The following is a 26775-nucleotide window of genomic DNA, read 5'->3' on the forward strand; positions in this document are numbered from 1 at the left end:
TTCCCTGAGACGGTTTCTGACAATTTGTGCAGAAATCTTTCGGTTGTGCAAACCCACAGTTTCATCAGCTGTCTGGGTGGCTGGTCTCAGACGATCCCTCAGGTGAAGAAGCCGGATGTGGATGTCCTGGGCTGGCGTGGTTACACGTGGTCTGCGGTTGTGAGGCTGGTTGGACGTACTGCCAAATTCTCTAAAACAATGTTGGAGGCTTATGGAGGTTTATGGTAGAGAAACTCCTGCAGTCAGCATGTTAATTGCACACTCCTTCAAAGCTTGAGACACCTGTGGCATTGTGTTGTGTGACAAAACTGCACATTTTAGAGGGGCCTTTAATGTCCCCAGGACATAATAATGTGTAATAATCATGCTGTTTAATCAGCATCTTGATATGCCACATATGCATTATCTTGTCAAAGGAGAAATACTCACTAACAGGGATGTAAACTAATTGGTGCACAAAATGAGAGAAATAACATTTATTTCAGTTCTTGAAACATGGGACCAACACTTTACATGTTAAGTTTGTATGCACACACATGCCTAGACACAGGTGACTCCTCTACTCACCTTAGGGAGGGCTGGGGTGCTGGAGGACTGAGCCTTCCCAGGGTGCACCAGGATGGGATCAACTAGGTCAGAGAGCCAACCAGTACACAGGCCACGCCTCCCCACGGGTCTCCATGCGCATGCTGGGAACTCTATGATGTTGAAAACAAAGTGCAGCCGACCTGGATGTCTTAAACTGGAGCTGGAGGAAGAAGAAAGAAGAAGAAAAGAAATAAGAAGAAGAGATAGAGTAACAGATTAGGAGACATAGTGGAGAATATATATGAAGTCACTATCTTGTTCCAGTATGTAGAGGGTAAATAAGTGACTGTATACCATCAGTGAAGTACTGAAGTAAAAATACTTTTAAGTACTACTTAAGTTGTTTTTTGGGGTATCTGTATTTTACCATTTATATATTTGACTACTTTTACTTTACTACATTCCTTGGGAAAATATTGTACTTTTTAAATCCATACATTTTCCTTGACACCCAAAAGTACTAGTTACATTTGGAAAGCTTAGCAGGACAGGAAAATGGTCCAATTGATGCACTCATCAACCAAACATCCCTGGTCATCCCTACTGCCTCTGATCTGGAAGACTCACGAAACACAGAACATCCCTGGTCATCCCTACTGCCTCTGATCTGGAGGACTCACGAAACACAGAACATCCCTGGTCATCCCTACTGCCTCTGATCTGGAGGACTCACGAAACACAGAACATCCCTGGTCATCCCTACTGCCTCTGATCTGGAGGACTCACGAAACACAGAACATCCCTGGTCATCCCTACTGCCTCTGATCTGGAGGACTCACGAAACACAGAACATCCCTAGTCATCCCTACTGCCTCTGATCTGGCAGACTCACTAAACAGAGAACATCCCTGGTCATCATTACTGCCTCTGATCTGGAGGACTCACTAAACAGAGAACATCCCTGATCATCCCTACTGCCTCTGATCTGGAGGACTCACTAAACAGAGAACATCCCTGGTCATCCCTACTGCCTCTGATCTGGTTTGCTTAAAATAAGGAATTTGAAAATATTTATACTTTTAATACTTAATAAGCAATGACATTTACTTTTGATACTAAACTATATTTTAGACCAAATACTTTTAGACGAACTCAAGTAAAATTTTACTTTAGTCATTTTCTATTAAGGTATCTTTACTTTTACTCAAGTATGACAGCTGGGTACTTTTCCCACCACTGTATACCACTGTTCCAGTACGTAGAGGCTAAATAAGTGACTGTATACCATAATCTTGTTCCAGTACAAATGAGGGTTAAGTGCCTTGTTCAAGGGCACATAGACAGATTTTTCAACTAGCAGGCTCGGGTAGTGTAGCCAGCAACCTTTCACTTCCCAGCCCAACGCTCTAACCACTAGTCTACCTGCCGCCCTAGTACAACAGCTTACCTTGCCGCGGAGTACGGTCTTGGTTGCAGTTTGGGCAAATGTTCTGAAATAAAAAAGGAAAATGCGTCAGGTGAGAGGATATTACCGTAAGGAGGAATCCATCGTGTCACCTTTCTATGTAGATCACTGACAACGACGTAAAAGGAGCCGAGTTGAGATCCACCCACCCAACCTCCAAGTCCTATTTCCTTGTTACACACACACACACACACACACACACACACACACACATTTATTTTAGGGCATCCTTCTGTATTCATAAAATAATGTCGTTTTTTCATATCCCCAGAGTGTAGATGTGGTGCATGTAGGATGGAGATAGTTCATGTCCACCATATTTCAATGTCAGCATTTGAAGGTGCCCTCTTTTGAGGTAATTTGGAGTCTGGGAATGAGGCCTCTGAGGAATATGGTACAGGAAGAGTTATAATAGTTGGGTACGGTGTGGCTCAGTTGGTAGAGCACGGTGCTTGAAATACCAGGGTATACCCCCCCCCCCCCAGAGTAAGTCGCTCTAAATAAGAGTCTGCTAAATATGTCAAATGTAATGGTTAGAGCGGGTGAAGAAGATCTACTACAATCTCAGTATTTATGTGATAAAATACCCTCAACCCACTATTCACTTCAACCCTAAAAGGTAACCAATACAACTAGAGAGGAGAGAGAACCAGAACAGCTGGACTACCTGGGCTCTACTATAGGAAACAGGTCAGGATGTATCACTGACTCTACTACAGGAAACGGGTCAGGATGTATCACTGACTCTACTACAGGAAACGGGTCAGGATGTATCACTGGCTCTACTACAGGAAACGGGTCAGGATGTATCACTGGCTCTACTCAGGAAACTCAGGTATCACTGGCTCTACTACAGGAAACGGGTCAGGATGTATCACTGGCTCTACTCTCACTGGCTCTAGGAAACGGGTCAGGGTCAGGAAACGGGTGTATCTACTACAGGAAACGGGTCAGACAGGAAACGGGTCAGATGTATCACTGGCTCTGGCTCTACTACAGGAAACGGGTCAGGATGTATCACTGGCTCTACTACAGGAAACGGGTCAGGATGTATCACTGGCTCTACTACAGGAAACGGTATCACTGGCTCTACTACAGGAAACGGGTGTATGTATCATGGCTCTACTACAGGAAACGGGTCAGGATGTATCACTGGCTCTACTACAGGAAACGGGTCAGGATGTATCACTGGCTCTACTACAGGAAACGGGTCAGGATGTATCACTGACTCTACTACAGGAAACGGGTCAGGATGTATCACTGGCTCTACTACAGGAAACGGGTCAGGATGTATCACTGGCTCTACTACAGGAAACGGGTCAGGATGTATCAACTGAAACTCAGGATGTATCACTGACTCGATACAGGAAACGGGTCAGGATGTATCACTGACTCTACTACAGGAAACGGGTCAGGATGTATCACTGACTCTACTACAGGAAACGGGTCAGGATGTACCACTGACTCTACTACAGGAAACGGGGCAGGATGTATCACTGACACCTGGTGTATCCATCTCCCCCAGGCACTGCTGTAATCTCCCCCTGCCATTCTCATCTACAGGTTTAACATGGTCATTAACCGTCTCATCCCCTCCCTGATGGTCTACAGCCCGGCCTCCAAGTTCTGACAGTAAACCTTCTATCACAGACAACGGGGGGTCACATGACATCACTGGAAGAAGGAATCTGATGCATATCACAAGATATTCCCTTCATCTTTTATAGTAGCGTCAGAGATATTTCACTCTGAGTGACATCTCATTTCTGTCCATTACACAAAGAGGAAAAATAATAACCACAAAGTGGATTACAATTACAAATCCCTTCTTTGCCCTTTATATTCCACAGCATCTGTAGCTAGGAGACTCAATGCCACAGGAAAGATAATAATTAGGCACAGAGTGTTACTCCACCTTAAACTCACTCAGTCAAACCTAATGGGACACCACGAGGCCAGTAAATGTGTTTTAACACAGACAGTCAGAGATGTAGCGATCGTTAACCCCTGGCCTGCCCTCCACAGCTCCGTAGCTATGACCCTGTGAAATATAGTAGGATAGTCTATGACAGGACCCCAGCAACAGCTAGTGGACCCAAAACGCTTCCACCAGCACATTCTTCACCAGGGTACGCATGTCCCCATTTAAACATGTCCAAATTTCTGTATCGTCCGGTTCTTCTACTGAAAAGGTGTTGCTGCTTTTTATTTCACCTTTACAAGATAAAGCAAAGCAGTGCGACAAAAACAACAGAGTTACACATGGAATAAACAAACGTACAGTCAATAACACAATAGAAAAAGTCTATACACAGTGTGTGCAAATTAAGTAAGTTTAGGGAGGTAGGCAATAACTAGGCCATAGTGGCGAAGTAACTACAATTTAGCATTAACACTGGAGTGATAGATGTGCAGATGATGATGTGCAGGTAGAGATACTGGGGTGCAAAAGAGCAAAAATAAATAACAATATGGGGATGAGGTAGTTGGGTGGGCTATTTACAGATGGGTTGTGTACAGGTGCAATGATCGGTAAACTGCTCTGACAGCTGATGCTTAACGTTAGTGAGGGAGATGCTTAACGTTAGTGAGGGAGATGCTTAACGTTAGTGAGGGAGATGCTTAACGTTAGTGAGGGAGATGCCTAACGTTAGTGAGGGAGATGCCTAACGTTAGTGAGGGAGATGCCTAACGTTAGTGAGGGAGATGCCTAACGTTAGTGAGGGAGATGCCTAACGTTAGTGAGGGAGATGCTTAACGTTAGTGAGGGAGATGCTTAACGTTAGTGAGGGAGATATAAGCTGAAGCCTTATATATGTCACCATAAGGGCTGGACATTACAAGTGCAAATGGGACACATAACACAGTTCTAGTCTAAGTATTTTTTATGAGTATTAGATTACTTTTATGTACAATATGTATTGATCTGATGGAAAGGGCATTTCCCAACTGGCTTCAAACAAATGTACATAAGTAATCCTCAGCGCGAGTCTAGGCTTTATGCCATGAGACACTATAAAGTCTAACTGTCTACAGCCAATAGTTGTGTGTGTCAGGGGTGACCAAATGGTGAGACAGGATGGAACCACTGATGGGTCGCAAAATTTGCAATTTAACTATTTCCTTTTTGCGGTCCTATAGATCAAGACTTGATTGAAGCCATGCAGGAAGATTGGTTTGGTAAATTAGGATTCAATAAAATGTTTGTAAAAATTCAAGTTGGGTCAAAAAAGAAGGGGAGAAAAAAAAAGAAGAAAAAAAAAGAGGTAAGTTGAGGGAAAACGCTCTATGGAAAAGTATATTGAACCTGCATTCACTGAGGCTATACTGCCCTCTGCTGGTTAGATGAGGAATACCAGTACACCACTTTGATACGCTCACTGTATTGACCATTAGAAACTAGAGACATGTTTTGTGATGTGTAAAAGCTAAACAATGCCCTCTGATTAGCTCATACATTATGACCGACAGGAGAGGGAGCGTTCTCTGACCTATGAGGAGGCTGAGAGGGGGCTGGCAGGCGGGGAAAGCTGTGAGCAGGTCCAATAGGCCGAGGTTGTGGTCTCTGACATAGAGGTTGTAGTCGGCTGATCCCTGTTTACTACACAGCTCCTGTAGTCTCCTCTTCTCACCACTGTCTCCTGTACACTCCACCAGGGAACGGAGGAACGCCTGAGAAAATACTAAGTAGCATTACACACCACATAGCACAGAGCCTATTGTCCCAGATAGTATAGTTTGGGCTCCCGAGGGGTGCAGCGGTCTAAGGCACTGCGTCTCAGTGCTAGAGGCATCACTACAGACCCTGGTTCGAATCCAGGCTGAATCACAACCGGCCGTGATTGGGAGTCCCATAGGGCGGTGCACAATTTGCCCAGCGTCGCCCGGTTTTGGCCGGGGTAGGCCGTCATTGTAAATAAGAATTTGTCCCTAACTGACTTGCCTAATTAATTTTTTTAATTTTTTAAATGTAACTTTAAAAAAATAGTTCTTATTTGTAGTTTTCTCTGGACTGCTGGAAGTTGTTACATTGTTACATTGACAAACAAGACAATGGCAAGTTGGCTGAGGCAGAGACAGACTTGGCACCCAGGCAACATTCCTGCACCATACTGCACCTGCCAACACTGCAACCTTAGCTGTCTGCCACACACGCTCAGAAGGACCTAGAGTGTCTATCTTACTGCAGTGCAGTAAACTTTTACAGTCGGGTTCTGGACTGGCTAGTTCAGGTATAGGAAGTGAAAGGAGAAGGGACCTTCTTAGGGACAGTCCTGATCTCCAGACTCCAGGTGAGCAGGTAGTGCAGAGTGCTGTTCTCTGGGATGTAGGAGGGGATCTGAGCAGCTGGAGGGAAACAACACTGGGTCACATTTTACATCGATTACATATACTGTGTGTAGTTACATAGAGTTGTAATATATTTGTTTAATGTCATCACTAGAGGTATATAGTATATAGAGACTATAAAAAAAACACAGCATACTTTTCTTCTTGGTTTCTTTTTGTAGTGAGAGCTGGATGCGGTTGCTCTTCTGATCTTCTAGGCCCAGTCTACGGAGCAGCTCCCCCACCTCGGAGGCTCTGTTAGGGCAGAGCACATCAAGCGAGTCCCCAGGCTGGTAGGCCATAGGGTGGGACTGGGAACACAAAGGAGAGGATGGAGTAAAGAAACTACTTTAACCACCATTTCGATCTATTGACCTATCTATTGGTCTCTATATGAAAAACCATGTTGTAAGATTGGGACGGCCACTCACTGAGATGTCCATCTCGATCAGAAGGGCTGTTTTAACTGAGTCGTCTCTGGTCAGCTGGACTGCCCTGGAGATGGGAACCTCGTGAAGAGTCTCCTTACTGACCGGAGCATTGGTCTGGGAAGGGACAGGATATGAGGATCTAGTGATGTTAGAATTCAAACAAATATGAGTTGAGAGACAACCCACCTCTTCTTCTATGGTGGCTTCCTGAAGCATGACATCCAGGTAGGGTGGAGGCAGAGCTGGGATGTTGAGGGCCAACTCAGACAGCGGAGGCAAGGATCGTGTCAGAGAGGCCTCTACAACAGCAGGGGGAGCCCCAGTCTGTCCACTCTGTGTCGTCAACACTGACTTGCGTTCAGAGACAACACTATCAAGTTTAAGAGCAGTCCCAGTGTTATCGGTCGCTGACACCGTTATGAGATCAGTAACTGAGCTCCCGGTCTCTGATGCCAAAACAGCCAAAGAATCAGTCTTAGCACTCGCTGCTGTTGTGAGGGATTTGGTGATCTGGGATTCTGATTCGTTGAGACTCAGGAGGTGGAGTTTGATGTCTGTTGCTGACGATTCCGGCGTTTCGTTCGACGATACTCTCTGGTCCCTAACATGGCCATCTCTCTCAGGCTGAGGGGCGGCCATCTTGGATAACGCTTCTCTGATCGCCTCCCACAGTCCTTCAAGCCAGGGGTCCAACACCAACTCGAGCCTGGACACACACACACACACACACACACACACACACACACACACACACGGTTTGGATTAAGAGCTAAACTATTAACATGAGACAGCCCCTAAGATGCCACTACCAACTGAAGCCTGGACAAAAAGCAAAGACTATTCAGACTCAGAGATAAGCAGTGTGATGGAACCGAAAGATAACGTGCCACACAACACAAACGAGGTGACAGGAGGTACGTGGGGAAAGTACATTAAAAGTCTTTCTCTATTCATGCCACTTTAATTGTACCCCTACTTTAAAGATTCTTAGGTGAGTGCCAGGATTTAAAGTGGTTCTCATACATCAACATGTAGATTCTTAGGTGAGTGCCAGGAGTTAAACTGTTTCTCATACAACAACATGTAGACATGCAGTATTATTTTAGTATATGTATTATTTTCCCAATTCAAAAACCTTGGGCCTTACCCTACACCGTCGTCTGCATGTCCTGTTGCATAGAAATGTTTAGCACCAAGATCCAGTAGACGGCTGTCAATAGTCTTCCCACATTTGCAGAAATCTGCATAGTTTGTATCGCCCAGAGCTGGAGCAGAGAAAAAAACAGAGATATTGACCATCAACACAATAAATCTTACTTTAAAGCCATAGTAGCAATTTATCTCAGCACTAGGCATTTCGTCTGAGACACACAATTCTTCTTTACCTAAAAAAGCATAGCAGAGGTGTGCATAGAGGTCACGGGGCAGGGTCTTTTTCTTGATTCTCTTGACAAACTTCTGGGCTGTATCTGGTGGGTCCCCATCCCCTGTGGTCGACACAACGAACACCACAGGAGAACTCTCCTTCTCCAAGTTAAACTGAGGGTGGGATACACAAAACAGGATCAGTTATTCACATGAGAATAGAGGAGGCCAGTAACAACATCTACCACAAATACACTCATACATAGGCCTAGTTAAGTTTCCTTAGCAGATCGATTGTTGGCGATGTTTCCCATTGTAGGTGTTGTGCCTGCATTGGAATGCATGCCATGGAGGGCAGGTTGACACTCTTTTGTCTTTGATAACATTACCTTGTGTCCTTCACTCAAGCAGCAGATATCAGCAAACAGTCCCCTCTCCTCGGCCTCGTCAGCTATCCCCTCCGCTATGGACTGGGCCTGGCCTTTCTGAGACCCGTACAGAACCAGGAACCGAGGCTTTAACTCACAAGGCATTCTGCTGGACAAGTGGAAACAGCAAAAGTCAGTGAAACTTTACGTTATTGCAAGCAAATCTATAAATTGTTGTGGCAACATTGTTTTGTTGATGACAATAGGAACATTGTGCAGAAACTGAGAAGCATTATCCGTACTGACACTGATCCTTCCATTTCAACTCGATAACAGATTAAAAACAGAGCCAAGTAAAACTGAATTCCATACTAGATCATCCACGACTGAGTACATTTCATGCATCTTACCTACACGATTGGAAAGTTGAAGAGCTCGTAGCAGATCCCAGTGGAATTCCTTTTGTAACATTGTATAAACCTTTGAACACGTTCAGCACAGTACAAATCCTACCCAGAAGTTACGTCACTTGTGACGCACGACATACACCAGGAAGGAACAGGCTGTCCTAATGCACGTGGATTTGTGTCCATTTATTTATCTAACGGTTAACATAACACGAACTGCTTTTCTCTGATATGAGGATGCTTTTGGAGAACAGCTCTCTGCTTATCAGGACTGACAGGCAAGATAGCGGTTAAAACTCCTGTGTGCCAGTCTTCCAGCTCTGGACACTGACCAGCTACTAAACTCAGTGGTGGAGTCCGATATAATTTATTTGGTGGAACTGACAGACAAAAATGGCAACGTTAGGTCACAAGCCAAATATTGAATTCACTTTTCTGGACAATTTACTCAAGCCTGGGAAAGAGCTTGACGATACCAGTAAAACTGCTAAATGAGCTGTCTGATAGTTTGCTAAAAATATATACGTATTCACCCCAAAACATTATAAAACAAATACAGTTACGGAGTTATAAACTCCTTGATACAACATTTTCAGCACACTTTTCAACTTTAGCAGCAAAGACGCCTCGACTACACCGCGAGATTAGAGTGATAGAATCGCGAGACTGGAAGAATTCATTTGGCAACGGCATAATAGGAGGGATTTGGAAAATAAAGTAAATGAAAACATTTTATGCACAACATCTCTCTCAAACCGTTAATTGTATAAAAGGCAACTGAAATCTATGTTCATAATATAGTAAAAAAAAAAAAATCGAATCAACCTCCCCCTCCCCACTTTGTCTCGCCCTCCCCGCCCTGAGATCCTTCCAGAAGTCGCCGGCAGACCCGTGCGACCAAGTGTTCAGCAACACTCCACTTTTTCACCGATAATAGTCTGAATTTCAGCCATTGGACACTTCTGAAGTGTCGCCGTATTTCAGCCAAAAATGTCCGCTATGGGGCAGCTCGCGTTCGATGAGTATGGACGGCCGTTCATCATCATCAAAGACCAGGATAAGAAGACTCGCTTATCGGGCCTTGATGCACTAAAGGTACAATGGATTTAGCAGGTCCCGTTAGCTAGCATGGCACTTCATTCATGGTTCAGCATCTTACCAAGGCACATTTGCAAAACACTTTGCAACTTCAGACCCACTTAGTTTAGTTGGCTAGCAAGTATTTTTAGTTATTCTGGATTGATAGTTACCATTTGATTGGCTCAGAATGTTATCTTTCATTTATGTTGTACAAGTTGGCTAGTTAGCCGATTAGCTACGGCATGCTAAGTCTGCCCATGTGCTTATTTTCTGAAGAGGCCAGTGAGTCGCGGCTGGTTGTCAAATAAACAATGGAATCATTTAACTAGTTAATGTTATCATACGTTATGTGTTTTCTCACTTAGTTATGATGAATAATACATAAAGTGTAATTCATAGTTTGGTTTTGTTGAACGTGCGTATGCTGTCATGCAGCTAACGTTAACTAGTTCGCTAGTTAAGTAGCTTAGCCAAAGTTAGCGGTCTAATCTAGATGAAAGGTTTGTCAGTTGCTTCTTGACCCTGATTGAGAGTTTGACCGACGTCAAGTTGTCAAACATTAATTTGCACGGACATGGCCATCTACCTAGTTGATCATTCCTGCAGCATCCCTCCCTTAGCCGCAGTGAAGAAATTCACCAGGTTTGCTTTTGTGTTTTGCAGTCTCACATCATGGCAGCAAAGGCGGTTGCCTCGACGCTGAGGACGTCACTAGGACCAAACGGTAAGCCCAAACAGCCACACCGAAGCTTATTCATTCACAGCGCTGTGATAAAGCCACTGCTAGTATTTTTGTGTGCTCTACCCCTCTGGTTACTTAACACAGTAACAGCTACCTAAGGCTACATATTCATCTTGGAAGTACATTTAACCTCCCACCTTCACTTCATTAGGCCTGGACAAGATGATGGTTGACAGGGATGGGGAGGTGACTGTCACCAACGACGGAGCCACCATCCTCAGCATGATGGATGTGGACCACCAGATCGCCAAGCTCATGGTGGAGCTCTCCAAGTCTCAGGACGACGAGATTGGAGATGGGACCACCGGAGTCGTTGGTATGGTCCCCTATATATTTGAGTCTCCCAGATTGATCTTTGACTCATTAGCTTATTAATTAAACAATTGGGGTCTATTGCATCTCTACCCTGTTAGTAGGTTGTCATTGTAAATAAGAATTTGATCTTAACTGACTTACCTAGTTTTAAAAATTAAAAAACATTGGATGGTAGACTACTCCTGGTTACTTTTTTTTGTGCCAATCCAGACATTGGATTAAAATTGCAGAGTGCTCATCTTCCCCTCCCTTACACCAGACACTCTGTCACCAGTGGAGTGGTCTGACATTGACAGGGGATACAGCACCACGGCTCTCTCACCTCTCATCTAGGATCTTTGTCTTACATGGGGCTTGTGAGAGAGCTGACAATTTCTGAAAGCCATGCACATTACCTGCAATTCTTTCTATGATACAATTGTTAATCAATGCAGAATCATATTGGTACACTCATCCAAACAAACCCCCCCCTCCAGTGCTGGCTGGTGCTCTCCTGGAGGAGGCAGAGCAGCTGCTGGACAGGGGCATCCACCCCATCCGTATCTCTGACGGTTACGACCAGGCCGCCAAGATTGCCATCGCGCAGCTGGACAAGATTAGCGAGACTTTTCCTTACGACCCCAGCAACACAGAGCCGCTCATCCAGACCGCCATGACCACACTAGGTTCCAAAGTGTGAGTTTTACTGGAAGTTGGTGCTTTTTTGTGTGGTTTTCATGACAACTTTCAGAAATGTCAGTTATGGTCCAGCTTGCTATTGGCATGGCAACGTGGTGTAGGGTTTTGAGCTCTTTGCACAAATTGGTTTGGCCCAGATGTGATGGCATACGTGTATAATTTATGAACCTGACCGTTGGTTTCATGAGGTCTCATACATTTCTCTCCCCATCTTCCTTCTTTCAGGATCAACCGCTGCCACAGACAGATGGCGGAGATCGCGGTGAACGCCGTCCTAACGGTGGCGGACATGAACCGTAAGGACGTGGACTTTGAGCTGATCAAGATGGAGGGCAAGGTGGGAGGCAAGCTGGAGGACACCCAGCTCATCAAGGGAGTCATCGTAGACAAGGAGTTCAGCCACCCTCAGATGCCCAAGGTACACAACCACACACAGACGGCAGCGGTGCCTCAGCCATAGTGTTAGCACGCCTATGCTGTCACCTCCGATGTAAACCTAGGATGCAGTGTGTGTTACTCCTCTTCCCCTCCCTTACACCAGTCACTCTGTTCCCAGTGGAGTGTTCTGACATTGACAGGGGATACAGCACCACGGCTCTCTCACCTCTCATCTAGGATCTTCGTCTTACATGGGGCTTGTGAGAGCTGACAATTTCTGTAGATTTAATTTTTTACATTTTATTTTGCCTTTATTTAACTAGGTAGGTCAGTTAAGAACAAATTCTTATTTTCAATGACGGCCTAGGAACAGTGGGTTAAAGATACAATTATTTTAGCCCATCCAAGTCTAAAGCACTCCCTTTTTAAATCGTATTTAGCAAGGTAAATCATCCAGTTATCTTCTACAACCATCTCCTTTACTCCTTCTCCCCTCAGCTCCTGAAAGACACAAAGATGGCCATCCTGACCTGCCCGTTTGAGCCCCCTAAGCCCAAGACCAAGCACAAGCTGGATGTGACCTGTGTGGAGGAATACAAGGCCCTGCAGAAGTACGAGAAGGACAAGTTCCTGGAGATGATCAAACAGGTCAGTCACACAACCTTTTTATAACTTCCCTTTAGCAGCTGTGTTGTAGAGATAGGCTGACTGAATGACAGGAACATACTAACTGGAAGATGTGTATATGAAGGACCCTCATTTAATTAAATATAATCTAAACTATAGATAAGAGTTGACTGAATGTCATTGTAACTTTTTTTTTTTCAGATCAAGGATACTGGCGCTAACCTGGCCATCTGCCAGTGGGGCTTCGACGACGAGGCTAACCACCTGCTGCTGCAGAATGAGCTGCCCGCCATCCGCTGGGTCGGAGGACCTGAGATCGAGGTGAGACACGCGGACATCATGTCATTCAGCTGCGAAATGTTAGTTTATTTTCCCTCCGTGTATTCCTGCGTTGCTAACCTCCGTTTCACCCTGCCTCAGCTGATTGCCATAGCGACAGGAGGCCGCATCGTGCCACGGTTCTCTGAGCTGACCGCCGAGAAGCTGGGTTCAGCCGGCGTCGTCAAGGAGATCTGCTTCGGCACCACCAAGGACCGCATGCTGGTCATCGAGGAGTGCAAGAACTCCAGGGCAGTCACCATCTTCATCCGCGGAGGAAACAAGATGGTGGGTGGACTGCTAGTGTTTGACGATGCTAAGGGGACTGATAATCGGTTTATGTAGACAGTTCAGAGATATCTCTTTCGGGTGGACAATTCTGGTCCTGGAGAGCTGTCGGTGTGCTTTAATTGCAGCCCAGCATTAACTGTCCCATTGTTTTGTATATTTGTATTTATTTCCCTGTCAGATCATTGAGGAGGCTAAGCGCGCGTTGCATGACGCACTGTGTGTCATCCGTAACCTGGTCAGGGACAACCGCATCGTGTACGGGGGCGGAGCCTCTGAGATCGCCTGTGCCCTCGCCGTCAACCAGGCCGCTGACAAGGTACAGTGTACACCATTAACACACCGGTCAAACATCTACAGTACCTTTTAGAAAGTATTCACAGCCCTAAATATTTTCCACATTTTGTTGTTACAAAGTGGGAATAAATGGGTTTGTCTTTTGTCTTTTTTTTTTGTCAGTGATCTACACATTTGGAACATTTTACATTTAAAAGAAAAAGTGAACAATCTTAATTTAGATCAGTATTCAAACCCCTGAGACAATACATGTTAGAATCACCTTTGGCAGCGATTACAGCTGTTGAGTCTTTCTGGATAAGTCTCTAAGAGATTTGCACACTTGGATTGTGCAACATTTGCCCATAATGAATAAAATATTCAAGCTCTGTGAAGATGTTATTGTTCATGGCTAGACAGCCATTTTCAGATCTTCCCATAGATTTTCAAACAAAAACTAACTCTTAGTAATCATTTTTTTTATCCTGAAAAACTTCCCAGTCCTTAACAATTAAGCATACCCATAACATGACACAGCCACCACTATGCTTGAAAATATGGAGAGTGGTTCTCGGTGGTGTTGTATGTTTGGAGCAAATTGTATTGATTAACTTCGGATGGTGTTACTTCAACATGCTCAATGGGTTATTCTGTTTTTATGTTTACCCATCTACCAATATGTGCCCTTTGCAAGGCATTGGAAAATGCCTGGTCTTTGTGGGTGAATCTGTTTGAAATTCACTGCTTGACTGAGGGACTTTATAGATAATTGTGTGTGTGGGGTATCGGGATGAGATAGTCAGTCATTCAAATTTTGTTGCACACTTATGTGACTTGAACACATTTTCACTCTTGAACTTATTTAGGCTTGCCTACTTATTGATTCAATACATTTCAGCTTGTAATTTCTATTTCATTTGTATAAATGTAGAAAAATATAATTCCACTTTGACATTATGGGGTTTTGGGTGTAGGCCAGTGACACGTCTACATTTAATCCATTTTAAATCCAGGCTGTAAAAAAATTGTTGTTGTTGAAAAATGCAAAGGGTATGAATAGTTTCTGAAGGCTGTAAAACCTTGTATTGTAGCATGAAACAAAGCCATGTGCTCATCTCTCCCTCTATTCTTTCTGCAGTGCCCATCTCTGGAGCAGTATGCCATGCGTGCGTTTGCTGATGCCCTGGAGGTGATCCCCATGGCCCTGGCAGAGAACAGCGGGCTCAACTCCATCCAGACCATGACTGAGGTCCGTGCCAGGCAGGTCACGGAGTCCAACCCAGCCCTGGGCATCGACTGTCTGCACCTCAACACCAACGGTAAGGACAGAATCACAATGTGGAAAATGTAATAAAATAAGTAGATTAATAAAAGTTATTTGGATATACAAAAGATTGGTATATTTACAATGTTACCTAACACTTAATATAAAGCACGTGTCAAACTCATTCCACAGAGGGCCAAGTGTCTGGGTTTTTGCTCAGCCCTTGTACCTTGGTGAATTAAGGTTACTAGTGAGTAAGGAACTCTCATCTGGTTCTCTTCAATTGACAGGGAAAAAGCAGCAGACACTGGGCCCTTCATGGAATGAGTTTGACATCCTTGATATAAAGCATTAGATCTTTTCCTAAATAAATCTGTTATGGATGTCGACCCTCTTCTCTCCCCCAGACATGAAGCAGCAGCATGTTATTGAGACTCTTCATGGGAAGAAGCAGCAGATCTCTCTGGCCACACAGGTAGTCAAAATGATCCTGAAGATAGATGACATCAGAAGCCCTGGAGAGTCAGAAGACTAGGGACCTCCCACTGAGCGCATGCTCGGCCTGGTCTTCTAGAACTGTGTTCTTCTAATTTAGAATGTTCTGGAACAGAGGCATTCTAGAATGGCTGTGTTTATAGAATGTTCTAGAACTCAAATGCAGAGTTCTAGAATGTTCCTGTGATCTAGAGAAGCCTTTAGGCACTTGTTGAGCACTGTGTCCAACCCTGAGTACAGTTATTTATCATTTGATACTGAACCCCCCCACACACACACCAGCTCTTGTAATGCTGAAGTCATCAATAAAATGTTGGTCTGTGCAATTTCTTTCTTGTGGATTGCCCCCCCTTGATGATACAATACTATTAATTGATTATGTTTAGTACAGTCTTGTAGGTAAAAAAAAATATATATATATATACAGTTGAAGATGGAAGTTTAAATATATTGGTTAAAGGTGTATCACAATTCCTGACATTTAACCCTAGTAAAAATTCCCAGTCTTCATTAAGAATAATATTAGAGAAGGATTTATTTCATCGCATTCCCAGTGGGTCAGAAGTTTACATGCTACCAAATACTAATTGAGTGTATTTCCTTTAAATTGTTTACCTTGGGTCAAAAGTTTTGGGTAGCCTTCCACAATAATTTTGGCCCATTCCTCCTGGTGGAGCTGGTGTAACTGAGTCAGGTTTGGAGGCCTCCTTGCTCACACACACTTTTTCAGTTCTGCCCACCAATTTTCTATGGGATTGAGGTCAGGGCTTTGGGATGGCCACACCAATACCTTGACTTTGTTGTCCTTAAGTCATTTTGCCACAACTTTGGAAGTATGCTTGGGGTCATGACCCATTGGCGACCAAGCTTTAACTTCCTGACTGATGTCTTGAGATGATCTTCAATATATTCACATAATTGTCTTTCCTCATGAAGCCATCTATGTTGTAAAGTGCACCAGTCTCTCCTGCAGCAAATCAGCGGTATACGCCCACACCATTCCAACACAGAAATGTGAATTACCACTTTTTGGAAGGAAAACTACTTCACTTGTAATTAATTAGTGGTCATATTTCATATAAATCTGGAAACACTAACATAGGGGAAGGTTGCCTGCATGCTCCCTCTCACTGACCGCAGTGGAGGACGGCTCATAATGGCTGAAACGGAGCGAATGGAATAGCATTTAAACACCTGGAAACCGTATGTGATACCATTCCACTGATGCCATTATCATGAGCCTGTCCTCCCCAAATAAGGACCCACCAACCTCCTGTGACTGGAACTCGGTCTGGACTCTTAAGCCTTGTGGTTTTAAACAGATGGAAAAAGCAAACTTGAATTGAGTTATCCTTTTCTCTTCTTTAAGATGTGTTCTAATAGCTGTGTTTTCACTCATTGGCTGTCCCTAGCTTCCAGGGCTGACATAACCAATGCTCCCTCTAAACTTCGCATGTGCTTCACTTGGACACCTGACAAGAAATATGAGCCCAAGCAGAGAAGCACAAGATTGAACTTCACTTAACTTTCTACCGTTTTCCCTTTTAGTTAACCCTATCGAGGTTTCGCTTTACTGTGGGAATTGTGATCGAATCAACGCAATATTTGACATTTTCAATGTAATATCCCGAAACAAAACGATGCAAAGTTTGTTTCAGTATGCAAAACTAACAGTGCAAAATATGTTCTTGTAGGCAGAGTGCATTAAGAGTAGGACTGTTGCTTTCACAGGCACGACTCAGTTCGTGCCTTAACCAATCAGAGCTGCAGTAGCCCTGTATGCAAATAGCCATTGCCATATATGGATCTGTGCCATTCACTTTGAGCGGCGCTGTTTCCACCGAATGCAAACCGGCTGCGTAGTTTCAGAGTTTGGCAAACGCGCACAGCCGGTTTGCCACATGTGCACATGTTGTTCAAATTTTCTCAGTGCTGTAGATATTTTTAGGTTACATTGGACATAACATGAAAGAAAATATTAGTTAAAAGTTAGTACTGAACAACAAACCATATCAAACATTACTCAAATAAATGTATAATTTAAACTGATATTTCTGTGAACTGTACCTGCATTCTATCTCTCCAGCTCCTCTACCTTGTTCTCTGGCACCCATGGCTGACAGTTAAGCTCCTTGTGCTTATTTTTCCATTCTAAACTGGGTGGTTTAAGCCATAATATACCACGGCTAATGGCTGTATCCAGGCACTCCGCGTTGCGCATAAAAACAGCCTTAGCCGTGGCATATTGGCCATATACCACACCTCCTCGGGCTTTATTGCTTAAGTATACGGACCTTATAATGACCTAAAAATCGACTTCCACATTTAGAACATGCCAATTACCTGCATTCTTCCCCTCGCTGTCTGGCCTCTCTGTTCCACCACGACTCTCAGCTCAGCTCCGCTGTCTGGCCTCTCTGTTCCACCACGACTCTCAGCTCAGCTCCGCTGTCTGGCCTCTCTGTTCCACCACGACTCTCAGCTCAGCTCCGCTGTCTGGCCTCTCTGTTCCACCACGACTCTCAGCTCAGCTCCGCTGTCTGGCCTCTCTGTTCCACCACGACTCTCAGCTCAGCTCCGCTGTCTGGCCTCTCTGTTCCACCACGACTCTCAGCTCAGCTCAGCCCAGATGTCAGGTTCAGCAGCAAGGCTAGTAGACTGTGTACTTTAAATCATTTTTACTTAAGTAGTTTTTTTAGGGTATCTGTACTTTATTTTACTATTTATATTTTGGACAACTTTTACTTTACTACATTCCTGAAAACAATGTACTTTTTACTCCCTACATTTTCTCTGAAACATAAAAGAGCTTGTTACATTTTAATGCTTAGCAGGACAGGAAAATATTCAAATTCATGCACTTATCAAACGAACATCCCTGGTCATCCCTACTGTTTCTGATCTGGCAGACTCATCAAACACAGAACATCCCTGGTCATCCCTACTGCCCCTGATCTGGTGAACTCACTAAACAGAGAACATCCCTGGTCATCCCTACTGCCTCTGATCTGGCAGACTCATCAAACACAGAACATCCCTGGTCATCCCTACTGCCTCTGATCTGGCAGACTCACTGAACACAGAACATCCCTGGTCATCCCTACTGCCTCTGATCTGGCAGACTCACTAAACACAGAACATCCCTGGTCATCCCTACTGCCTCTGATCTGGCAGACTCACTAAACAGAGAACATCCCTGGTCATCCCTACTGCCTCTGATCTGGCAGACTCACTAAACACAGAACATCCCTGGTCATCCCTACTGCCTCTGATCTGGAGGACTCACTAAATACGCATGCTTAGTTTGTCAATTGTAATTTATTTAAAACCAAATACGTTTACTCTAGTATTTTACTGGGTGACTTTCACTTGAGTCATTGTCTATTAAGGTATCTTTACTTTTACTCAAGTATGACAATTCAATACTATTTCCACCACTGATTCTCTGACCCCCACCACACACACACTCCCTGAGCCCCTGCCCCAGACAGAACAAACACTAGCAGAGTTACAGCACCCCTCATTCTGAAATAGACATAATATAGACATTTCTGAAGAGATTCCATGTGGCACATTCCCTTCATATACAGTAAGAATTGTGAGCCATTGCATGATACTTTAATGTGTGTTACAGACATGAAAAAACAAAATCATCAAGAACTTGATAATGCCAACTAAAACAGCAAACAGTGCCAAAGATGTCATAGCAGGTGTCTTATATCTGATATTCTCATAGCAGGTGTCTTATATCTGATATTCTCATAGCAGGTGTCTTATATCTGATATTCTCATAGCAGGTGTCTTATATCTGAGGCTCTCTCAGACCGCTTTAGTTGAAGGTCTCTAATTCCCAAAGTAACCGTGTGTGAACACAATGTCACACACAATGTGCCTTTACACCCGTGTCTGGAGAAAGGACCAGGATTCAGTCTGAATCCAGGACAATATCACCCTCTAGTGGTTCTCATGTGATACTGCTGGTTCTGAGCACATGGCTCCTCTGTGAAAGGTAAATCAAATCAAAACAAATCAATACCATATGATAATTCTCTTTTCAAGAAAAAGGACCAAACACTTTAAGGCACAATATGTTCTTGCTTTTTTTTCTGTATGCAGAAATAAAGATACATGGATTGATAATCAATAGCATAAATACAATATAACTACATGATAAAATCAGCCAATGATATCATTCAAATGTTTTTTTTTCTTCTTTTTTTTGTTGAATGGTTAAAAAGCACAGTAACTTCTTGGTGACAGGGGGCAGTATTTTCACGTCCGGATGAAATGCATGCCCAAATTCAACTGCCTGCTACTCATCCCCAGAGGATAAGATATGCATATTATTAGTATCATTGGGTAGAAAACACTCTGAAGTTTCTAAAACTGTTTGAATCATGTCTGAGTATAACAGAACTTATTTAGTAGGCGAAACCCAGAGGACAAACCATTCAGATTTTTTTTTTTTTTTATTTTTAGGTCACTCTTTTCAATGGATTTTCATTGGGAATCCAGATTTCTAAGGGACTTTCTTGCAGTTCTTATCGCTTCCACTGGATGTCAACAGTCTTTAGAAATTGGTTGAGGTTATTCCTTTGTGTAATGAAGAAGTACGGCCATCTTGAACGAGGGTCACTTGAAGTGTACTGTTAGATAGAGGCGCATGACCAGAAAGCATGCTCCAGTTTGTTTTCTTTCTGTATTGAACACAGATCATCCAGTCTTCAATTTGATAAATTATTTACTTTAAAAAAATACCTATAGTTGTATTAAAAAAGTAGTTTGAAATGTTTTGGCAAAGTTTACAAGTAACTTTTGAGATATTTTGTAGTCACGTTGAGCAAGTTGGAACCGGTGTTTTTCTGGATCAAACGCGCCAAATAAATGGACATTTTGGATATATATCGACGGAATTAACCTCTTCGAGATAGGGGGCGCTCTTTTAATTTTTGGATAAAAAACGTTCCCGTTTTAAACAAGATATTTTGTCACGAAAAGATGCTCGACTATGCATGGAATTGACAGCCTTGGAAAGACAAAACTCTGACGTTTCCAAAACTGCAAAGATATTATCTGTGAGTGCCCCAGAACTAATGCTACAGGCGAAACCAAGATGAAGTTTCATACAGGAAATGCCCCAGATTCTGAAGGCGCTGTGTTCCAATGTCTCCTTATATGGCTGTGAATGCGCCAGGAATGAGCCTGCGCTCTCTGTCGTTTCCCCCCATTGTCTGCAGCATTGTGACGTGTTTGTAGGCATATCATTGGAAGATTGACCATAAGAGACTACATTTACCTGGTGTCCCGCCCGGTGTCCTGTGTCGAAATTATTGCGTAATCTGTAGGTCCATGCGCGTTCCATTTCTTCAGAAGAGAAAATAAACTGCCACGATAGATTTTATCGTCGACAGATATGTGAAAAACACCTTGAGGATTGATTCTAAACATCGGTTTGCCATGTTTCTGTCGATACTATGGAGCTAATTTGGAAAAAAGTTAGCGTTTTAATGACTTATTTTTATTTATTTTTCCTTACCCAAACGTGATTAACAAAACGGAGCGATTAGTCGACACAAATAATATTTTTTGTAAAAACGGAACATTTGCTATCTAACAGAGTCTCCTCATTGAAAACATCTGAAGTTCTTCAAAGGTAAATGATTTTATTTGAATGCTTTTCTGGTTTTTGTGGAAAATGTTGCATGGTGAAAGAGAGGCATAATCCTATGCTAGGCTAGCAATACTGTTACACAAATGCTTGTTTAGCTATGGTTCAAAAGCATATTTTTGAAAATCTGAGATGACAGTGTTGTTAACAAAAGGCTAAGCTTGAGAGCAAATAGATTAATTTCATTTCATTTGCGATTTTCATGAATAGTTAACGTTGTGTTATGCTAATGAGCTTGCGGATAGATTTACACAATCCTGGATACAGGTTTTTTTCGTAGCTAAACGTGACGCAGAAAACGGACCAATTTGTCAACACAAATAATATTTTTTGTAAAAACGGAACATTTGCTATCGAACTGAGTCTCCTCATTGAAAACATCTGAAGTTCTTCAAAGGTAAATGATTTGATTTGAATCCTTTTCTGGTTTTTGTGAAAATGTTGCCTGCTGAATGCTAACGCTAAATGCTACGCTAGCAATCAATACTGTTACACAAATGCTTGTTTTGCAATGGTTGAGAAGCATATTTTGAAAATCTGAGATGACAGTGTTGTTAACAAAAGGCTAAGCTTGAGAGCAAATAGATTAATTTCATTTCATTTGCGATTTTCATGAATAGTTAACGTTGCGTTATGGTAATGACTTGAGGCTGTAGTCACGATACCGGATCCGGAATGGCTCGACGCAAGAAGTTAATTGAACAAAAGGATCATTTGTGATGTTTATGGGACATATTGGAGTGCCAACAAAAGAAGCTCGTCAAAGGTAAGGCATGTATTTTATTTTTGAAATATGGTTTCTCTCTTTGTTTACGGAGGTGCTATCCTCAGATAATAGCATCGTTTGCTGTAGCTGAAAAGCCTTTTTGAAATCTGACATGTTGGCTGGATTCACAACAAGTGTAGCTTTAATTTGCTATCTTGCATGTGTGATTTAATGAGTTTGATTTTTATAGTAATTTATTTGAATTTGGCGCTCTGCATTTTCCCTGGCATTATCCCAGAGAGGTTAATGCCCAATACCGCATCAACCCCTGGCTAGCCAGACACTCCATGCAGAGATGATTTGACCTCTGGCTACACTGGAGGACACAACAGAGGACATAAAGGTTGAGTAAATATCAGTAACTTGATCCCTATACAACCAGGAAGTTTAATGACTGTTCTGTTTTGTTTGTTTACTCAAGCACATCATGTTGCTATCAGTGAAGACTGCTGAGGTGAGGACGACTCATAATATGTCACCAACCTCCTGTGGTTGCTATGTACATCCCTAGTTAATCAACAACCAATCACTTTTTCAACATAATGATGCATAAAAACACTGGCCAATCCCAGTAGAGTTACCGGCGAGAGTTAATGCAGCGGTTGGATAATTCTTCCTTAGAAAAAAGTTTTACAAATAATAAAATACAGAAATAAGAACAACCGTCCATTTGAGTCACAGAGAAAAGAGAGGATCTAGTCCTGGCCCCGGAACCGCACGCTGGTCGTATCCTTCCACTCTGGCCGAAGCACCACTCTTACAGCGTCAACTGGATGTGTCCCTTCTCATTGGCCGCATCACACCTTCTACACCATTAACGGAGTGTGTCCCTCCGCCATGGCCACATCACACCTTCTACACCATTAACAGAGTGTGTCCCTCCGCCCTGGCCACATCACACCTTCTACACCATTAACGGAGTGTGTCCCTCCGCCCTGGCCACATCACACCTTCTACACCATGAACTGAGTGTATCCCTCGGCCCCGGTGACGATAACGTCTATCCAGATCCTCATGGCCTCAGGAGCGGGGGCCAGCATGTAGTAGATCCTGTCATGAGTCTTCACACTGAACGTCAGACACGGGTTAGGACTCTGGAGAGAGAGGAGCGCAGGTTAGGACTCTGGAGAGAGAGGAGCGCAGGTTAGGACTCTGGAGAGAGAGGAGCGCAGGTTAGGACTCTGGAGAGAGAGGAGCGCAGGTTAGGACTCTGGAGAGAGAGGAGCGCAGGTTAGGACTCTGGAGAGAGAGGAGCGCAGGTTAGGACTCTGGAGAGAGAGGAGCGCAGGTTAGGACTCTGGAGAGAGAGGAGCGCAGGTTAGGACTCTGGAGAGAGAGGAGCGCAGGTTAGGACTCTGGAGAGAGAGGAGCGCAGGTTAGGACTCTGGAGAGAGAGGAGCGCAGGTTAGGACTCTGGAGAGAGAGGAGCGCAGGTTAGGACTCTGGAGAGAGAGGAGCGCAGGTTAGGACTCTGGAGAGAGAGGAGCGCAGGTTAGGACTCTGGAGAGAGAGGAGCGCAGGTTAGGACTCTGGAGAGAGAGGAGCGCAGGTTAGGACTCTGGAGAGAGAGGAGCGCAGGTTAGGACTCTGGAGAGAGAGGAGCGCAGGTTAGGACTCTGGAGGAGGGAGAGAGGGACAGGGGTTAGGACTCTGTAGGGGGGAGAGAGGGGCAGAGTAAGGTGAGAGAGAAAGTTGAACCATTTTGAAATGACCTAGATCAGAAGAAATAGACTCTATGGGAGCAACATGTACCTTGTGTGCCTTCTTTAAGTGGTCGTAGTAAACTTCTTCTATGGCTTGAAAATAGATGACCCCTTTCAGCTTGGCCTCGTGCTTGTCTGCAGCACATACAAAACACACACAGACTTGTTGTTAACACACACATCAGAAAAGTGCGAGTTCTTGACACTCCACGGTCACCATCCAGTTTATACCTGAGAAATAGGAGAGTGTTCGCCGGTTGCGGTCGAAGACGAACCAGTGTTTCTTCCAGGTCTTGATCTTTCTCCCCATCTTGACCAGGAATCCTCGACAGATCTTCTCCGTGAGGGACAGGTGGAAACAGGTCTCAGCGCTGTGGCCCGCTGACTCTATATGGGCCCTCAGGTCAAAATCATCTTTACGCACCGGCAGGTAACGCGTCAGAGGACGGGACTGATGGGACAGGGGTTGAAGGTTACTCAAATGGTCACCAAACCTATAATCCTGGAGAGCTACTGTTTTCGCTTGACTTTTGAATATAATTTTATTTAGCTTGCTCTCTCTCTTTTTCCGTTTCTCCCGTAGTCTCACCTGTGCTCTCCGTTTCTCCCGTAGTCTCACCTGTGCTCTCCGTTTCTCCCGTAGTCTCACCTGTGCTCTCCGTTTCTCCCGTAGTCTCACCTGTGCTCTCCGTTTCTCCCGTAGTCTCACCTGTGCTCTCCGTTTCTCCCGTAGTCTCACCTGTGCTCTCCGTTTCTCCCGTAGTCTCACCTGTGCTCTCCGTTTCTCCCGTAGTCTCACCTGTCTCACCTGTGCTCTCCGTTTCTCCCGTAGTCTCACCTGTGCTCTCCGTTTCTCCCGTAGTCTCACCTGTGCTCTCCGTTTCTCCCGTAGTCTCACCTGTGCTCTCCGTTTCTCCCGTAGTCTCACCTGTGCTCTCCGTTTCTCCCGTAGTCTCACCTGTGCTCTCCGTTTCTCCCGTAGTCTCACCTGTGCTCTCCGTTTCTCCCGTAGTCTCACCTGTGCTCTCTGTTTCTCCCGTAGTCTCACCTGTGCTCTCTGTTTCTCCCGTAGTCTCACCTGTGCTCTCTGTTTCTCCCGTAGTTTCACCTCCCTGTCGACGAGTTTCTGTCGTCTGTTGGTCTCCTCCTGCAGTCGTTTCTCCAGATGCTCCCTCCTCCTCTCCTCCTCCAGAGCCTGTTTGCGCGACTCCATCTCTTGCTCCTGCACCAGACACAACACACACTTTACACATCTTGGAGTTCTTTGTGTGTGTGTGTGTGTGTGTGTGTGTGTGTGTTACCTTGTGTTCTATGAGGCGGTTCTTCTCTTCCTGGGCCTGTCTCAGTAGATGCTCCATCTCCTCCAGTCTGGTCACATTAGATGTGCTGGCACTGCAACACACACAAACACATTCTACCATCTGGGAACGATGCAGCATGAGGCTTGTTCTTCCCATGGAACACACAAACACATTCTACCATCTGGGAACGATGCAGCATGAGGCTTGTTCTTCCCATGGAACACACACAAACACATTCTACCATCTGGGAACGATGCAGCATGAGGCTTGTTCTTCCCATGGAACACACACAAACACATTCTACCATCTGGGAACAATGCACACAAAGACACACAGAGCCTTCAGAAAGTATTCACACCCCTGACTTTTACCACATTTTGTTGTGTTATAACCTGAATTTAAAATGGATTAAAATGAGATAGTGTCACTGGCCTACCTACACACAATATCCCATAATGTCGAAGTGGAATTAGGTTTTTCAAAAGTTGTACAAATGAATTAGGGAAAAAAAAATCTGAAATGTATTCAACCACTTTAAGCCTAAATAAGTTCAGGAGTAGAACAAGTCGCATAATAAGTTGCATGGACTCACACTGTGTGCAATACTAGTGTTTTTTTTAAAGCAGACATTGAATACCCCATAATGGCTGTGATAGGAAAAAACTGAGGATGGATCAACAACATTGTAGTTACTCCACAATACTAACCTAAATGACAGAGTGAAAAGAAGAAAACAAAAACAGAAAACAAATATTTCAAAACATCCTGTTTGCAACAAGGCAAAAAATGTAGAAAAGCAATTAACTTTTTGACACAAATACAACATGTTACGTTTGGGGGAAATCCAATACAACACATCACTGAGTACCATTCTCCATATTTTCAAGCATAGTGGTGGCTGCATCATGTTATGGTTATGCTTGTAATTGTTAAGGACTGGGGAGTTTTTCAGGATAAATAAAGAAATGGAATGCAGCTAAGAATAGGCAAAATTATAGAGGAAGAACTGATTCAGTCTGCTTTCCACCAGACACTGGGAGATGAATTCACCTTTCAGCAGGACAATAACCTAAAACACAAGGCCAAATCTACACTGGTTACTTACCAAGAAGACAGTGAATGTTCCTGAGTGGCCTAGTTAGTTATGACAAACCAGTTAGAAAATCTGTCAAGACCTGAAAATGGTTGTCTAGCCATGATCGACAACCAATTTGACAATTTTTTGAAGAATAAAGGGCAAATGTTGCGCAATCCAGGTTTGCACATCTCTTGGAGATTTACCCAGAAAGACTCACAGCTGTAATCGCTGCCAAAGGTGATTCTCACATGTATTGACTCAGGGAGTGACTATTTTATTTAAAAAAATGTCCAAAAACAACTAATAAAGCGATGCTCTGCCTTCTTAACACTATCAACAAGGCAGATCCTACAGGCTCTAGTATTGGTGCACCTGGACTACTGTTCAGTCGTGAGGTCAGGTGTCACAAAGAGGACTTAGGAAAATTGGCTCAGAACAGGGCAGCATGGCTGGACCTTAGATGTACAACGAGGACTAACATGAATAACATGCATGTCAATCTCTCCTGGCTCAAAGTGGAGGAGAGATTGACTTCATCACTACTTGTATTTGTGAGAGGTGTTGACATGTTGAATACACCAAGCTGTCTGTTAAAACCACTGACCCACAGCTCAGACACCCAGACTTACCCCACAAGACATGCTACCAGAGGTCTCTTCACAGTCCCCAAGTCAAAGAACAGGCTATGGGAGGCACACAGTACTACATAGATGAACCCCATAGAGCCATGACTACATGGAACTCTAGTCCACATCAGGTAACTGATGCAAACAGTAAAATTAGATTTAAAAAACAGATAAACATACACTTTATGGAACAGCGGGGACTGTGAAGCAACACAAACATAGGCACAGACATGCATACACACACGATAACATACTCACGATATACACACACACACACAC

The 26775-nt window shown here is 43.9% G+C and overlaps 3 protein-coding genes and 2 non-coding genes across 10 annotated transcripts in view; 3 read left to right on the forward strand and 2 right to left on the reverse strand.

Annotated features, from left to right (window-relative positions):
- The window catches only part of LOC115119947 (methionine synthase reductase-like), a 52617-nt gene extending 34813 nt beyond the window's left edge, over nucleotides 1-17804 (reverse strand). The window contains exons 1-11 of one of the 5 annotated variants that reach the window (XM_065019274.1): nucleotides 17698-17804; nucleotides 8508-8655; nucleotides 8139-8292; nucleotides 7901-8018; nucleotides 6940-7459; nucleotides 6754-6867; nucleotides 6480-6633; nucleotides 6252-6340; nucleotides 5485-5665; nucleotides 1976-2018; nucleotides 568-748 (exon numbers count right to left, since the gene is read on the reverse strand). In XM_065019274.1, the coding sequence (XP_064875346.1) occupies nucleotides 568-748; nucleotides 1976-2018; nucleotides 5485-5665; nucleotides 6252-6340; nucleotides 6480-6633; nucleotides 6754-6867; nucleotides 6940-7459; nucleotides 7901-8018; nucleotides 8139-8292; nucleotides 8508-8651 (1698 nt within the window). In that variant the 5' untranslated portion in view covers nucleotides 8652-8655; nucleotides 17698-17804. Of the gene's footprint in view, nucleotides 1-567; nucleotides 749-1975; nucleotides 2019-5484; nucleotides 5666-6251; nucleotides 6341-6479; nucleotides 6634-6753; nucleotides 6868-6939; nucleotides 7460-7900; nucleotides 8019-8138; nucleotides 8293-8507; nucleotides 8656-8896; nucleotides 9678-17697 lie in introns of those variants that run through there. The other 4 variants (XM_065019273.1, XM_065019272.1, XM_065019271.1 and 1 more) reach the window with 4 other exon arrangements.
- LOC115119949 (T-complex protein 1 subunit epsilon) lies at nucleotides 9745-15684 on the forward strand. Its single transcript, XM_029648842.2, has 11 exons — nucleotides 9745-9988; nucleotides 10637-10697; nucleotides 10867-11031; nucleotides 11507-11705; nucleotides 11934-12126; nucleotides 12585-12734; nucleotides 12915-13034; nucleotides 13134-13319; nucleotides 13501-13638; nucleotides 14734-14914; nucleotides 15267-15684. The coding sequence occupies exons 1-11, from the start codon at nucleotides 9884-9886 to the stop codon at nucleotides 15392-15394; spliced, it is 1626 nt and encodes a 541-aa protein (XP_029504702.1). The 5' UTR covers nucleotides 9745-9883; the 3' UTR covers nucleotides 15395-15684.
- LOC115119951 (small nucleolar RNA SNORA49) lies at nucleotides 11270-11403 on the forward strand. Its single transcript, XR_003862065.1, has one exon. It is a non-coding gene; the product is annotated as a small nucleolar RNA SNORA49 (small nucleolar RNA).
- On the forward strand, nucleotides 12230-12361 carry LOC115119952 (small nucleolar RNA SNORA49). The gene has a single exon (XR_003862066.1). It is a non-coding gene; the product is annotated as a small nucleolar RNA SNORA49 (small nucleolar RNA).
- Nucleotides 17805-18956: 1152 nt separating the features above from the next.
- Nucleotides 18957-26775, reverse strand: part of LOC115119950 (pleckstrin homology-like domain family B member 2) — a 43446-nt gene continuing 35627 nt past the window's right edge. The window contains exons 14-19 of one of the 2 annotated variants that reach the window (XM_065019275.1): nucleotides 24793-24883; nucleotides 24570-24713; nucleotides 23723-23942; nucleotides 23541-23626; nucleotides 22739-22882; nucleotides 18957-19354 (exon numbers count right to left, since the gene is read on the reverse strand). In XM_065019275.1, the coding sequence (XP_064875347.1) occupies nucleotides 22742-22882; nucleotides 23541-23626; nucleotides 23723-23942; nucleotides 24570-24713; nucleotides 24793-24883 (682 nt within the window). In that variant the 3' untranslated portion in view covers nucleotides 18957-19354; nucleotides 22739-22741. Of the gene's footprint in view, nucleotides 22883-23540; nucleotides 23627-23722; nucleotides 23943-24569; nucleotides 24714-24792; nucleotides 24884-26775 lie in introns of both variants that reach the window. The other variant, XM_029648843.2, reaches the window with a different exon arrangement.

This window comes from Oncorhynchus nerka, linkage group LG6 (genome assembly GCF_034236695.1).
Source record: "Oncorhynchus nerka isolate Pitt River linkage group LG6, Oner_Uvic_2.0, whole genome shotgun sequence".
NCBI classification, from domain to species: domain Eukaryota; kingdom Metazoa; phylum Chordata; class Actinopteri; order Salmoniformes; family Salmonidae; genus Oncorhynchus; species Oncorhynchus nerka.